We start from the raw sequence: 17,038 nt of genomic DNA, 5'->3' as shown, positions 1-17,038 counted from the left end.
TTTTTTTGCGGTACGTGGGCCTCCCACTGCCGTGGCCTCTCCCGCCGCGGAGCACAGGCTCCGTACGCGCAGGCTCAGCGGCCATGGCTCACGGGCCCAGCCGCTCCGCGGCACGTGGGATACTCCAGGACCAGGGCACGAACCCGCGTCCCCCGCATCCGCAGGCGGACTCTCAACCACTGCGCCACCAGGGATGAAAGCTCTTTTACTTATAATTTTAAAGTACTTAGACACATGATACTGTGAAAATGAACTATACTACATTTTTATCCTATAAAAGAGTAAATTCTTTTTAATTTTTGCTATTTCTAGTTGGTTGACAAGTTGGAAAAATAAATTCAAATAGCCAACCACAGATTTCAGAGAAAGCTGTTATAGCAATGGTTGTATAAAGCAGTGTTGTCTAATAAAACTTTCTTCAATGATGAAAACGTTCTAGAGCTGTACTACCCAATACAGTATCAACTAGACATATCTGGTTAATGAGCACCTGAAATGTGCCAAGTGCAACTGAGCAAACAAATTTTAAATTTTATTTAATTTTAATTAATTTAAGGTTAAATAGCCACATACAACTACTGGCTACAACATTGCACAGTGTGGATATGGAAGCATAAATAAAAACAACTATTCCCAATCCACTTACTGGCTGAGACCCCTTGACTAAGTCCTTCCTCAAACTTAATCCTGTTATTATTCCACAGATGGCAAACAGGACCCAAGAAAAATCCAAATCACTTTCCCATAGCTATTCAGTGACAACTGCCAGACACCTAATCCAGTGTTCTTTCTACTATACAATATCAACTACAATATTGATATTTATGCTTTTATTAATTTAAAAATTATATATGTATATGCAAACATATATATAAACTGAAACAACATATAAATACAAAAGAATGTTTTCTCTAAAGCTACGATCTGCCAGATACATCACTATTTCCATTTAAATACAATCAATCATTTATAAAATTCGAACAGATAATACACTGGGAAGTACCTAGCACAGTACTGGCACACAGCAGGCATTTCATAAATAAAAGTTCTTTTCAAAGTTCAAAGCAATATATAAATATAATATGTTTGTATTGTATTTTAGGTGCATCTTAAGACTATTTTAGAAGTGTGATGCATTCTTGGAGGTACAGGCAACTTAAATTCACTCATATTTGCTCAAAGAAGAGGAAGAAAAAGAGAAAACGTGGGCAAGAAACAGATACCAAGTCAAGAGGACAGAAAAAAAGTTCTCCAGAATCCAGTATCCAGTACCCAGAAATCTTTTCTCTATCTATAATCCCTCCCAAGGTTACCTTTTCATTTCACCGCTTTAAGTATCATCTATCCAACTACCTACTTGATATCACTACTTGATGTCTAATATGCATCTCAAACCAACATGGACAAAACTGAATTCTGGATTTCTTCCCTACCTCCCTGCCCCCCAAAATATGTTCTTTCCTCAGTCTTCACCATATAACAATATATGAAAATTCCACTCTTGCAGCTGCTTAGGACAAAAAACTTGGTCACTCTCTCTCACATCCCATATCCAACCCATTAATAAAAGGTGTCAGCTCTACCTTCAAAAACTGTCATAATATTTCCACTTATTACCTTCAACCACTGCTACAATACTTGTCCAAGACACTCAACTTGACTAATAATAACCTCCTATGTTCTCCCTTTCATGTTCTTTCTTCCCTATGGTCTATTCTCTTCACAGCTGCCAACGATCTTAAAACATGGCAGATCTTTCACATGCCTAAAATGCTGATGGTTTTCCAAAGTCCTGATTCTGGTTTACAAGACTCTATATGAATTGGCCTGCATTCTATTGCTACAACCTTATTTATTTCCTACTACTTTTCCTCTTATTACTTTACTCTGCTCCAGCCACAACTGGCCTCTGTGATGTTCTTTGAGTGCTCCAGGTACACACTCACTTCACTCCCGATATAATGTTACTTCTCCCAGATTTCCTCACAGCTTACTCCTTTATTTCCTTCAGAGAGGCCCGTTTTTGGCCACTATATACACAAGACAAGGCCACTATATATACATGACATTGCTCTAATAATGTCATCTCAAATACAAGTTTTTGCTCAGCTGTAAGTTTCCAGTCTTTTGTAAATAATCATACAAATTGTAAATTTCTTGAAGGATGCATGATGATCCTTCTTATTGATAGATTTTCCCCTCTTAACTGCTAGCTGTCTACCTCCTAGGTGCTCCAAATACACAAAAAAGAAAACTGGACACGCATGTCAAGTGAAGACATAAAACTCAGGGTATAAAAACTGATTAAAAATCACACAGACAGGGAGGAGCTTCAAGATGGCGGACGAGTAAGACGTGGAGATCACCTTCCTCCCCACAAATACATCAGAAATACATCTACATGTGGAACAACTCCTACAAAACACCTACTGAACGCTGGCAGAAGACCTCAGACCTCCCAAAAGGCAAGAAACTCCCCACGTACCTGGGTAGGGCAAAAGAAAAAAGAAAAAACACAGACAAAAGAATAGGGACAGGACCTGCACCAGTGGGAGGGAGCTGCGAAGGAGGAAATGTTTCCACACACTAGGAAGCCCCTTTGCGGGTGGAGACTGCGGGTGGAGGAGTGGGGGGAAGCTTCGGAGCCACGGAGGAGAGTGCAGTAACGGGGGTGTGGAGGGCAAAGTGGAAAGATTCCCCCACAGAGGATCGGTGCCAACCAGCACGCACCAGCCTGAGAGGCTTGTCTGCTCACCCGCCAGGACGGGCGAGGGCTGGGAGCTGAGGCTCCGGCTTCGGTTGGACCCCAGGGAGAGGACAGGGGTTGGCTGCGTGAACACAGCCTGAAGGGGCTAGTGCGTCACAGCCAGCTGGGAGGGAGTTTGGGGAAAAGTCGGGACCTGCCTAAGAGGCAAGAGACTTTTTCTTGCCTCTTTGTTTCCTGGATCGCCAGGAGAGGGGATTAAGAGGGCCGCTTAAAGGAGCTCCAGAGACGAGCGCAAGCGGCGGCTATCAGCGCGGACCCCAGAGACGGGCATGAGACGCTAAGGCTGCTGCTGCCGCCACCAAGAAGCCTGTGTGTAATCACAGGTCACTCTCCACACCTCCCTCCTGGGAGCCTGTGCAGACCGCCAATTATAGGATCCCATGACCCAGAGACAACCTCCCCGGGAGAACGCACGGCACGCCTCAGGCTGGTGCAACGTCACACTGGCCTCTACCGCCGCAGGCCCGCCCCGAACTCCGTAACCCTCGCTCGCCCCGGCCTGAGTGAGCCAGAGCCCCCGAATCAGCTGCTCCTTTAACCCTGTCCTGTCTGAGCAAAGAACACACGCCCACAGGCGACCTACACGCAGAGGCGGCGCCAAATCCAAAGCTGAAGCCCAGCAGCTGTGCAAACAAGAGAAAGGGAAATCTCACCCAGCAGCCTCAGGAGCAGCAGATTAAAACGCCACCATCAACTTGACGTACCCTGCATCTGTGGAATACCTAAATAGACAAGGAATCATCCCAAATTGAGGAGGTGGACTTCGGGAGCAACGATATACTTTTTTTCCCTTTTTCTCTTTTTGTGAGTCTGTATGTATATGCTTCTGTGTGTGATTTTGTCTATATAGCTTTGCTTTAACCATTTGTCCTAGGGTTCTGTCTGTACGTTTTGTTTGTTTGTTTTTGTTTTTTAGTATAATTTTCAGTGCTTGTCATCAGTGGATTTGTTTTTTGGTTTGGTTGTTCTTTCTTCCTTTCTTTTTTAATTACTTTCAAAAATGTTTTTAATAATTACTTTTTGCTTTTATTTTAATAACTTTTTATTTTATCTTTTTCTTTCTTTCTTTCCTTTTTTCTCCCTTTTATTCTGAGCCATGTGGATGACAGGCTCTTGGTGCTCCAGCCAGGTGTCAGGGCTGTGCCTCTGAGGTGGGGGAGAGCCAAGGTCCAACAGAGACCTCCCAGCTCCACATAATATCAAAAGGCGAATATCTGCCAGAGATCTCCAACTCAACGCCAAGACACAGCTCCACTCAACGACCAGCAAGCTACAGTGCTGGACACCATATGCCAAACAACTAGCAAGACAGGAACACAACAACACCCATTAGCAGAGAGGCTGCCTAAAATCATATAAGGTCACAGACACCCCCAAAACACACCACCAGACGTGGACCTGCCCACCAGAAAGACAAGATCTAGCCTCATCCACCAGAACACAGGCACTAGTCCCCTCCACCAGGAAGCCTACACAACCCACTGAACCAACCTTAGCCACTGGGGGCAGACACCAGAAACAACAGGAACTATGAACCTGCAGCCTGTGAAAAGGAGACCCAAAACACTGTAAGTTAAGCAAAATGAGAAGACAAAGAAACACACAGCACATGAAAGAGCAAGGTAAAAGTCCACCAGACCTAACAAATGAAGAGGAAATAGGCAGTCTACCTGAAAAAGAATTCAGAATAATGATAGTAAAGATGATCCAAAATCTTGGAAACAGAATGCAGAAAATACAAAAAACGTTTAACATGGACCTAGAAGAACTAAAGAGCAAACAAACAACCATGAACACCACAATAAATGAAATTTAAAATTCTCTAGAATGGATCAATAGCAGAATAACTGAGGCACAAGAAAGGATAAATGACCTGGAATATAAAATAGTGGAAATAACTACTGCAGAGCAGAATAAAGAAAAAAGAATGAAAAGAATTGAGGACAGTCTCAAAGACCTCTGGGACAATATTAAATGCACCAACATTCGAATTATAGGGGTCCCAGTAGAAGAAGAGAAAAAGAAAGAGACTGACAAAATACTTGAAGAGATTGTAGTTGCAAACTTCCCTAATATGGGTAAGGAAATAGTTAATCAAGTCCAGGAAGCACAGAGAGTCCCATACAGGGTAAATCCAAGAGGAAACACGCCAAGATACATATTAATCAAATTGACAAAAATTAAATACAAAGAAAAAATACTAAAAGCAGCAAAGGAAAAACAACAAATAACATACAAGGGAATCCCAATAAGGTTAACAGCTGATCTTTCAGCAGAAATTCTGCAAGCCAGAAGGGAGTGGCAGGACATATTTAAACTGATGAAAGGGAAAAACTTACAACCAAGATTACTCTGTCCAGCAAGGATCTCATTCAGATTTGACAGAGAAACTGAAACCTTTACAGACAAGTAAAAGCTAAGAGAATTCAGCACAACTGAACTAGCTGTACAACAAATGCTAAAGGAACTTCCCTAGGGAGGAAACACAAGAGAAGGAAAAGGCCTACAATAACGAACCCAAAACAGTTAAGAAAATGGTAACAGGAACATACATATCAATAATTACCTTAAATGTAAATGGACAAAATGCTCCCACCAAAAGACACAGATTGGCTGAATGGATACAAAAACAAGACCCGTACATATGCTGTCTACAAGAGACCCACCTGAGACCTAGGGACACATGGAGACTGAAAGTGAGAGGATGGAAAAAGATATTCCATGCAAATGGAAATCAAAAGAAAGCTGGAGTAGTAATTCTCATATCAGACAATATAGACTTTAAAACAAGGATTATTACAAGAGACAAAGAAGGACACTACATAATGATCAAGGGATCAATCCAAGAAGAAGATATAACAATTGTAAATATTTATGCACCCAATACAGAAGCACCTCAATACATAAGACAAATGCTAACAGCCATAAAAGGGGAAATCGACAGTAACACAATCATAGTAGGGGACTTTAACACCCCACTTTCACCAATGTACAGATCGTCCAGAATGAAAATAAATAAGGAAACACAGCTTTAAATGATACATTAAACAAGATGGACTTCACTGATATTTATAGGACATTCCATCCAAAATCAACAGAATACACTTTCTTCTCAAGTGCTCATGGAACATTCTCCAGGATGGATCATATCTTGGGTCACAAGTCAAGCCTTGGTAAATATAAGAAAATTGAAATTGTGTCAAGTATCTGACCACAACGCTATGAGACTAGGTATCAATTACAGGAAAAAATCTGTAAAAAATACAAACACATGGAGGCTAAACAATACACTACTTAATAACCAAGAAGTCACTGAAGAAACCAAAGAGGAAATCAAACAATACGTAGAAATAAATGACAAAGAAAACACGATGACCCAAAATCTATAGGATGCAGCAAAAGCAGTTCCAAGAGGGAAGTTGATAGCAGTACAATCTTACCTTAAGAAACAAGAAACTCTCAAATAAACAACCCAACCTTACACCTAAAGCAATTAGAGAAAGAAGGACAAAAAAACCCCAAAGTTACCAGAAGGAAAGAAATCATAAAGATCAGATCAGAAATAAATGAAAAAGAAATGAAGGAAACGATAGCAAAGATCAATAAAAGTAAAAGCTGGTTCTTTGAGAAGATAAACAAAATTGATAAACCATTAGCCAGACTCATCAAGAAAAAAAGGGAGAAGACTCAAATCAACAGAACTAAAAATGAAAGAGAGGAAGTAACAACTGACACTGCAGAAATACAAAGGATCATGAGAGATTATTACAAGCAACTCTTTGACAATAAAATGGACAACCTGGAAAAAATGGACAAATTCTTAGAAATGCACAACCTTCTGAGACTGAACCAGGAAGGAATAGAAAATATGAACAGACCAATCACAAGCACTGAAATTGAAACTGTGATTAAAAATCTTCCAACAAACAAAAGCCCAGGACCAGATGGTTTCACAGGCGAATTCTATCAAACATTTAGAGAAGAGCTAACACCTATCCTTCCCAAACTCTTCCAAAATACAGCAGAGGGAGGAACTCTCCCAAATTCATTCTACGAGGCCACCATCACCCTGATACCAAAACCAGACAAAGATGTCACAAAAAAAGAAAACTACAGACCAATATCACTGATGAACATACATGCAAAAATCCTCAACAGAATACTAGCAAACAGAATCCAACAGCACATTAAAAGGATCATACACCATGATCAAGCGGGGTTTATCCCAGGAATGCAAGGATTCTTCAATATACGCAAATCAATCAATGTGATATACCATATTAACAAATTAAAGGAGGAAAACCATATGATCATCTCAATAGATGCAGAGAAAGCTTTTGACAAAATTCAACACCAATTTATGATAAAAACCCTGCAGAAAGAAGGCATAGAGGGAACTTTCCTCAACATAATAAAGGCCATATATGACAAACCCACAGCCAACCTCGTACTCAATGGTGAAAAACTGAAACCATTTCTACGAAGATCAGGAACAAGACAAGGTTGCCCACTCTCACCACTATTATTCAACATAGTTTTGGAAGTCTTAGCCACAGCAATCAGAGAAGAAAAAGAAATAAAAGGAATCCAAATCGGAAAAGAAGAAGTAAAGCTGTCACTGTTTGCAGATGACATGATACTATACATAAAGAATCCTAAACATGCCACCAGAAAACTACTAGTGCTAATCAATGAATTTGGTAAAGTAACAGGATACAAAATTAATGCACAGAAATCTCTTGCATTCTTATATACTAATGATGAAAAATCTGAAAATGAAATTAAGAAAACACTCCCATTTACCATTGCAACAAAAAGAATAAAATACCTAGCAATAAACCTACCTAAGGAGACAAAAGACCTGTATGCAGAAAATTATAAGACAATGTTGAAAGAAATTAAAGATGATACAAATAGATGGAGAGATTATACCACGTTCTTGGATTGGAAGAATCAACATTGTGAAAATGACTGTATTACCGAAAGCAATCTACAGATTCAATGCAATCCCTATAAAACTACCACTGGCATTTTTCACAGAACTAGAACAAAAAATTTCACAATCTGTATGGAAACACAAAAGACCCTGAATAGCCAAAGCAATCTTGAGAAAGAAAAACAGAGCTGGAGGAATCAGGCTCCCAGACTTCAGACTATACTACAAAGCTACGTTAATCAAGACAGTATGGTACTGGCAGAAAAACAGAAATACATATCAATGGAACAGGATAGAAAGCCCAGAGATAAACCCACACACCTATGCTCACCTTATCTTTGATAAAGGAGACAAGAATATACAATGGAGAAAAGACAGCCTCTTCAATAAGTGGTGCTGGGAAAACTGGACAGCTACATGTAAAAGAATGAAATTAGAACACTCCCTAATACCACACACAAAAATAAACTCAAAATGGATTAAAGACCTAAATGCAATGCCAGACACTATCAAACTCTTAGAGGAAAACATAGGCAGAACACTCTATGACATCAATCACAGCAAGATCCTTTTGATCCACCTCCTAGAGAAATGGAAATAAAAACAAAAATAAACAAGTGGGACCTAATGAAACTTAAAAGCTTTGGAACTTATTCGAAAGGCAAAGGAAACCATAAAGAAGATGAAAAGACAACCCTCAGAATGGGAGAAAATATTTGCAAAAGAAGCAACTGACAAAGGATTAATATCCAAAATTTACAAGCATCTCATGCAGCTCAATATCAAAAAAAGAAACAACCCAATCCAAAAATGGGCAGAAGACCTAAAGAGGCATTTCTCCAAAGATGATATACAGATTGCCAACAAACACATGAAAGGATGCTCAACATCATTAATCATTAGAGAAATGCAAATTAAAACTACAATGAGATATCATCTCACACCAGTCACAATGGCCATCATCAAAAAATCTGCAAACAATAAATGCTGGAGAGAGTGTGGAGAAAAGGGAACCCTCTTGCACTGTTGGTGGGAATGTAAATTGATACAGCCACTATGGAGAACAGTATGGAGGTTCCTTAAAAAACTACAAATAGAACTACCGTATGACCCAGGAATCCCACTACTGGGCATATACCCTGAGAAAACCATAATTCAACAAGAGTCATGTACCACAATGTTCATTGCAACTCTATTTACAGTAGCCAGGACATGGAATCAACCTAAGTGTCCATCGACAGATGAACGGATAAAGAAGATGTGGCACATATATACAATGGAATGTTACTCAGCGATAAAAAGAAACGAAATTGAGTTATCTGTAGTGAGGTGGATGGACCTAGAGTCTGTCATACAGAGTGAAGTAAGTCAGAAAGAGAAAAACAAATACCGTATGCTAACACATATATATATGAAATCTAACAAAAAAAAAAAAAACAATGGTCATGAAGAACCTAGGGGCAAGAAGGGAATAACTACTGAGACCTACTAGAGAATGGACTTGAGGACACGGGGAGGAGGAAGGGTAAGCTGGGACAAAGTGAGAGAGTGGTAGTGTATGTATGGACATATATACACTACCAAATATAAAATAGATAGCTAGTGGGAAGTAGTCACATAGCATAGGGAGATCAGCTCGGTGCTTTGTGACCAGCTACAAGGGTGGGATAGCGAGGGTGGGAGGGAGGGAGATGCAAGAGGGAAGAGATATGAGGATATATGTATATGTATAACTGATTCACTTTGTTATAAAACGGAAACTAACACACCATTGTAAAGCAATTATACTCCAATAAAAACGTTAAAAAAATCATATAGCCCATACAGTTGGCCCACACATCTCCTTCATAATTATCATTCTTCCTACATCTATATCTCACTCTGAAGCTCAATATAGCATATGGGGAAAATGATGTTAAATCCCCATAATGAAATAAAACTACTGTTTTATACTTTATTCTCCCTTTGAAAATTAAAAGCCAAAGAAGAAATACAGAGTATCAAGAATAGTGTTTCTCAAACTCTGTTCTGCAAGAAATGTTAATAGGTATTGAGCAAATAAAGGGTTCAATAGCCAAGTAAGTCTGGGGAATACATATAATATCATTACTTAGAGATTTACAATGTTCATTAGCGTATTAAAATTTCTGAAGAACCCTGTTGTGAAAAAGAAACAATGATTTAATTTTGTAAATCTAGGCCTTTACCAAATTCATTTACCAGTAGCAATTGGTGAGGGGGGGGCGGGAACATGTATTAACAACTGATGGAAAATTGCCGGGGAAACCCAGAATCGAAAGATCTTGCCAGAACTCCTCAAGGATAGGTAGCAACCCAGTCACAACATAGGTGATCCCAAATTTATTTGGAAATTCTACTTTTATGATCTTTCCCAATGAAGAACCACAAGCCGATTTCATGATTATCTAATGACTAGAATGGAAAGCAAAGTGAGCACCAATGCTGAATAAACCGACATGCCGGTTTAATCAATAACAAGAAAATGTAATGAGCTAATTAGTGAGGTGGCAAAACTTGATTACATGATCATACTGAATAAATCCACTGACTTATGGTTTTGCCAAAGGCGCTGTTATTGTTCTTTCAAGCACTTAAGAACAGGATCAGTGTTGCATTAAACTTTTCAGCCCAAAGGATGACTTAACTGCTTCAGGAAAAGAACCAGTAAGTATAATACCAGAGTTCAAGAGATGGGTATAAGCACTAATACTGGGTCCCAAAAATTACGTAGCAGGACTAAATACAGTTATTTGCCAGAGTTCATATATCAAGCAATAAGTGTCACTACTGCTTCCTCTATCCCTGGCAGCTATAAAAGACCACTCCTGGTCAATGACGCCAACATGTCTTATAATATGGGAGCTAAAAGTGGGAATAAAGTTTGAAGAGAAAGAGGAAAACACGATTATGAGTCATCAATCTTCTTTATCAGTTCAAACTCATCTTTTTCCCTGCTCCTGATAATTACCTTTCCCAGAAGGTAATTCTTAGCCTCGAAATATCCAATCTTTTGGATATTCTTCCACTCATCTTCTCTTTTTTCCTTCAATCCAAGGTTTCCTATTTCTAGCTATCTTTCAGAATTTTCATGTAGGAACCACATCATCACCAGAAAGGAAGCAAGGAAAAGAAGTGGAAGTTTCACAGGTAATTCAGCATAAATTGCAAATTAATCATGTCATTTGGAACAATGCTGCTTCCCTTGCAGAACAAATCTAACCAATGTTCTAAGTCATAATCTATCTTTTCTCTAAAACAACATTAAAGGAATAAAAACTGGCAAATCTCACCTGATGCTTCATGTAATGATGCATATAGGGTGTTGCAATTTTAATAACTTTGAGGCAAAACGGACATAGCAAGTTCTTAGTGTTTTCATGGGATGTTCTAAAATGAGTTTCTACATCAGAAAATGATGATGATCTATAATTGCAAACCTACAAAAAAAAGAGATTTAGTTTAACTTGAAAACTTATAATGCTATCCAATTTCAAAGTAAGAATGATAGGTCACTTGTTCAGAAGAATATTTTGTACTATTAATTCAGCTCTGATGCCTACACAACCAAGAATTCCATTAATGCAAACATCGAAAGATAATCTTTGAGACAGAAGCGTCATTACCTTTCAAAGCTTAAGGATACTTCCCAAAATATAACTAGATTCCCTTATTTTTATCGGATATTTTTATCTGTCACCCCCAATCTTGACTTGAGTTTTCAAACTCTGACACCTCTGGTACTATAAAGTACTTCTGCTATATAAAATAGCATCTTCCTTTAGATTATAAATGGCCTCCAGGCTACGGAAGTGACAATTTATTTTTATCTTACTTTCTCATTCCTCCAAATTCTGGAAAAATACTAGTCCCAAAGCATTTGATAGGGTTCTTTGAAGTAAAAGCATTTTATACTTCCCTTGTATGCCTACATTCTTCCCTACAGGGTAAGATAAGTTCATGTTTGTCTTTCTGCCACAGGGCTTTTCTTTGTCTAGTACAGGAGTGGGCAAACAATGGCCTATGGGCCAATTCCAACTGTCTGCTGACCCTACATAACAATGTATGAGTTATGCCAAGAGACTTCCTACTAATAAATTATTTACAGAAGATACTTTAATTTTAGCAACCAATTTTATCGAAATGGTTAGAAAAATAAAATATATTTCATGACGTGAAAATTATATGAAATTCAAATTTCAGTGTCCATAAATAAAGTTATATTGAAACACAGTCATACCCATTCATCCACTTATTGTCTATGGCTGCCTGTGTGCTACAATGGCAGAGTTGATTAGTTGCAACGGAGACCTATGATCCTCAAAGCCTGAATACTATCTTGCCCTTTATATAAAAAATTTGCTGATGCCTGGCCTAATAGGTTTAAATCTTGTAACCAGAACAAGAGATAACAAACAAACAAAACAAACACGATGTATACAATAAAATATGTGTATACCTGGCAAATATATGGCATTTCACCAGGTTTATGATTGTCCTTCATATGTTGTAAAAGAATATGCTCTGTTTCAAATGATAATTCACATATTTTGCAAATGGCTGAAAGTGGGGGAAAAAAGACATTACACCATTTTAAGATATATATATATGTACACATAAGTATTCAATCATTATGTTGTACACCTGAAACTAATACAATATTATATGTAAATTACACTTCAATTTTCTTAAAAAGTTTCCTATAGAGGCAAATAAACAAAATCAGATATATACATATATAATTCATTTTGTACATCTATATCAACAACAACAATAATAACAGTAGTAGTATTGGTGGTGGTGGTAGTGGTGAACAGTTCCATAGTTGTTAACTGTGTGCCATGCACAGTTCTAAGGACTTTACTTACATTAACTCACTCAGTTCCCATCAAAACATTATGAAGCAGGTATTTTTATTATCCCCATTATTCAACTATTAAGTGACCTGTCTGAGATCACATTAAGATCACATATTAAGAGGCAGAGCTTGGATGTGAACCCAAGCTGTCTTGCTCCAAAATCTGTGATTTTAACTACCGTTCTATTTACTTTTCTTATTCAAGTTTAAAAGAAGGGCACTGATTTCATATTTGAAAACTATTATCTGAGGCTTCTAATTTAGTCCCCCACGTGTAATGCACAGGTTATTTACCATAGTGAATTATTTGTAAGAGAGAATTTAATTTCAGTAACTAATTTTATTTAAAAGTTTATATAAGTTAAAAATTAACTTTTTCAACTTTACTCTCAAAGTCATCTTCTTATTCTTATTTTTCTAACACACTTGTTCAGAGTTCAGTAACAAACTTTTCTCAGAGTTTACATTGTTAAAATCAAAATACTCAATACTTAAATGAAATTGTAACTTACTAGAAAATTCATGGGGTGTGTGTGTACTTTCAATGTGACACTGCAGTTGAAATGGTGTGGGAAACTGACGGTAGCAGTGCTGGCAGGTGGTGTGGTTTTCCCAGCTTTCACTGCTCTGCTTCTCAAGTTCCAAATGATGTTTCATGTGGTTCATAAACCTATAAATGATTGTCAACAGGTGCAAAAATTCAGATTTAAAAACAAAAATCTCACAAATAAGTACTTGAATCTAAATCTTAAAATTAGAGATATGATTACTGAAAATAAAATCTCAAAAGTCTTAAAGTCCTCTAGAAAAGTGTGCACTTTAAATAATCACTTTTATTAGTAACTAAGTCAACATCTTTTCATCCTTGTTTTAAAATAAATAGTTATTATGAATTTGAAATATCACTAATTGGCTCTCTTGATCATTTCAGATTATTAAAATTTTTTTAAAGATAAAACAGCAGGTTTCTTCTCCATACAAGAAATACTACTTACATTTTTAAATAAAATACTGAAAGGAAGGAAACTCTACCACCAAAAGCAGCTACAGAGTCATGAGAGAAATCTCTTAAGCTATGAAGATATACATTAAATTCTAGCTGCTTAAAAGACAAATTACTGGTATTTTTACTTGTGTCTTGGTTTCTAAATGCATGTAATAGCAATTTTAATGCCTACAATTACAAGAACCTTTTGTCTTATTTAATGATACTGGTTTACTGTTAGCAAAGACTGTTCATTTTAACTTGCAGACTGTGCCCTTTGTAGGCAATGTCCATTTTTCAGTTTTACATTCTGCTATTTCAGCTTCCCTAAAAAGGCTTCTTATGAGCAGGAACTATGACCTTCCACAACAGAGAGTGCAATATAAATGGGAATGCCTATTTAAAAGAGCTTACTGAAGCTTTTTGCTGAATTTGAAAGTAAAGTTATTCAATCAAAATAACAATTTTTAGATGGGGTCAACTATTAACAATTACTCACTTTGAGTCACTACAGGAAATAATGTTGAAATTAAGTGATAATATCATCAATCTGGATAGCAATCATCATAAAGGTTATAACATTTATTTTTTTTCACACTTCACACAACGCTACCCTTTAGTACAGGTTATGGTACACTTTGAAATATCTTTTAGACTTCCTTTGGTTTTTACACCAGCTCTACAAACACCTATAGGAAATCCTAGTCTTGGCTAAATATTTAGGTATAGAGAAAATGTCATGAGCCATTAAACGCTCAGCTTACGACTTTCAGCAATTAAAATGTATCTAAATAAAATAATTTCTTAACTAGCAAGCTTTCTCTCAATTATTACATGGGCCCCCATCAGGAGCTCATACTACTTAAACCAACAGATGGAAATGAGGGAAACAAAAAAAGCAAACATCTTGCAAGGATATTCACAGAATAAAATAAACCTGTTTTGGGTGACACTCAATGTAGGGAAAAAAACACCATACGTTGACAGGGCAGAGAACAGAAATCTACAGCTATCAGCTTCTTACCATTCTCTACAAATATCAATTTACCCTCCCAGTTTTTACTATCAAGGTAAAATATTACTTAGCATATTGAACTTCTTTGGTTATAAATTGTTTTCTATTAAGGTTACATTTACTAAACAATCAGTATTTCAAAAAAAGCTCAATTCCTGGATGTTACCAGGTGCTGCTTGCTTAAAATTTCTAGATATTAGGACACTCTAGAAATATGTAACTAGTATTCTGAAACAATAACAAAAAAAAGAAAATTTTTACTTTCATATGTTTAATATTAATGTGTTAATCTCAAAGGAAAATAAAAAAACTACTGCTGAAATAAATTCTAATATCATATATATATAACATTTAAGAATAACAAAGAACTAAGCAGGGGAGCCATATTTCTATGCACTTTACTATATTAACATGATTTTTCTGGTGTATTTTACTATTAAAATGGTAAAAATGTGAAAATAGGGGAAGGAGTTCTATTGTTTCAGTGTTATACCTCAAAGTACAATATTCCTTCTGTTAAGCTACTGGGACCATTAGCTATTGATGGCTGTTAAAACTTGATGGAAGGAGATAAATGTGAAAACTTGTATGAAATAATATATGTAAAAGAATTTTTAAAACTATAAAGCACTACCATAAAAAAATTATTATTATAGGAGTTTATCGCAGTGTATTTCAGAGTTTTTCTATATGCTTCTTCTTGGACCCAAGAACTCACAGGAAAATAAAATAAATGCTGGGTCTAGAAGTAAATTATAGGTACCTAAGAATGCTAATTACAAATAATAGTCACCAAGGGTAAATATAAAAAGTTATGCATATGTATGTTTGTACACACACACGTGCCTCAACTGATGGAAGTACACTGACATCTGCAACTTACTTTCAAATGCATAAAAAAACCCAGATAGTTTGAAGGAAGGATGAATAGCTATATGATGAAGCAAGTACAGTTAAATGTTAATGATAGAATCAAGATGATAAGTATACAAGTGTCCATTACAAAATATTTTTAAATTTGTTGAATGTTGAAAATCTTTATAATAAAATGATGGTAAAAAACCTTACCAAATATAAATGTCAAGCTATGTAACCAATAAAAATATCAATCAATATGTCTTCTCATTTTATTCTTGTAACTAACTCTTTTATGGGATTTGAGCATTAAACAAGATTAGTATATAAGAGGTCAAACTGGACAAAACATAAATAAGTGGTTCTTCTTGTGGTGTGAAAAAAAAAATTCAAAAGCAGCTAAATATGAAAATTATCTCATGAAAATTCCTAGATCACTGATAATATAGGTAAAAGAAGTTAATTTTGTTTTATTTGAAATAAAGTTTGTCCTTTCTTAAGTTATTTTAAAGAAATACAACTAACTGGATCCAAGAGTCAACTCTAAAATATAAGAAAAGACAAAAGTTTTTTAACAAGAGAATATGTCTTTGTTCTTAGTGCAAAGTGTTAAAATCTCTTATCTAGAATAACATTTAAAAATGCAAGATAAAGATACAACATTTATATCTGTAGCATTCCAATTTTCAAGTAGAAATAAAAATAAGTGCTAACATACCTGATATTATTTTTAAGAATTTTCAAGCAACTGAAGCATTTAAAGGTTGTGTAAGTCTTCTGTTCTTCCTGGACATCTCCTTCATGTTTTCCATAATAAAAGTCATTAACTAACATGATCAGTTTTCCTTTTTCTGAATCAACAGTCTTACTTTTATTTGCTGTACTTGAAAATTCTGTTTTAGCCAGTCCCAAAAAGTTATTTATCATGTCTGGACAACAGTACTGAAAGAGAAAAAACAGAAGTCTTATTTATCTCTTAAAACAATTAGAAACCAAAATACGGTTCTTTGTTTACAACTAAGGTCAGACCATGTAAAACTATGCTTGGCGATATATCTGGAAAAATATTCACCAAAAGCTTGTGGTGCATATACATACTCTCAAAATCTCAAACAATAAACATCTATTATCTTAATTTAAAAAAATTTTTTTAAAGAAAGAAAAGAAAAACCGTAAAACCAGGACTCGACTATTGATCTAATAGTCTTTTCCTTATAATTTGTCTTTTCAGATGTAAATATTTAACAACACTTAAATTAAAACTAAACATTGTTCATATCCATGCCATGACAGAGTATAGAATGGAAATGTAGTTTTACATGCCATAATGTATATGTTTAACTATATATATACTACATATCATAATATCTGGTTGGAACTGGATATCGAGCACAGCTAACCTGCCATTCCTTAGACTCAAGGTGCTAAAAAATGCATAGGGAAAAAATAAAGAACCATCGGTCATGTCTTGAAAGCTTCAACAGTTACATCTTGAAATCTAGAATGCTTATATATTTGATGGGGAAATTTAGTTCCTCATTTGGAAAATCAAGATGTCATATAAACTGGTTCCAATATGAAATACTTTCATACATGAACTTTTT

At 36.2% G+C, this 17,038-nt stretch overlaps 1 protein-coding gene across 8 annotated transcripts in view; it reads right to left on the bottom strand.

Annotated features, from left to right (window-relative positions):
- ZNF280D (zinc finger protein 280D) overlaps positions 1-17,038 on the bottom strand; it is a 125,006-nt gene that overhangs the window by 60,145 nt on the left and 47,823 nt on the right. For all 8 annotated transcript variants that reach the window (XR_004348284.1, XR_004348283.1, XR_004348282.1 and 5 more), the window contains 4 exons: positions 16,153-16,376; positions 13,092-13,249; positions 12,181-12,281; positions 11,015-11,161 (listed from right to left, as the gene is read on the bottom strand). Coding sequence is in view for 5 of the 8 variants with exons in the window: in XM_032621345.1 (XP_032477236.1) it covers positions 11,015-11,161; positions 12,181-12,281; positions 13,092-13,249; positions 16,153-16,376 (630 nt within the window). In the remaining 3 variants the exon portion in view is untranslated. The remainder of the gene's footprint in view (positions 1-11,014; positions 11,162-12,180; positions 12,282-13,091; positions 13,250-16,152; positions 16,377-17,038) is intronic.

The sequence above is a fragment of the Phocoena sinus genome, chromosome 2 (genome assembly GCF_008692025.1).
Source record: "Phocoena sinus isolate mPhoSin1 chromosome 2, mPhoSin1.pri, whole genome shotgun sequence".
NCBI classification, from domain to species: Eukaryota; Metazoa; Chordata; class Mammalia; order Artiodactyla; family Phocoenidae; genus Phocoena; species Phocoena sinus.
The sequence above is the reverse complement of the archived record's forward strand: the minus strand, read 5'-3'. Positions and strand labels throughout refer to the sequence as shown.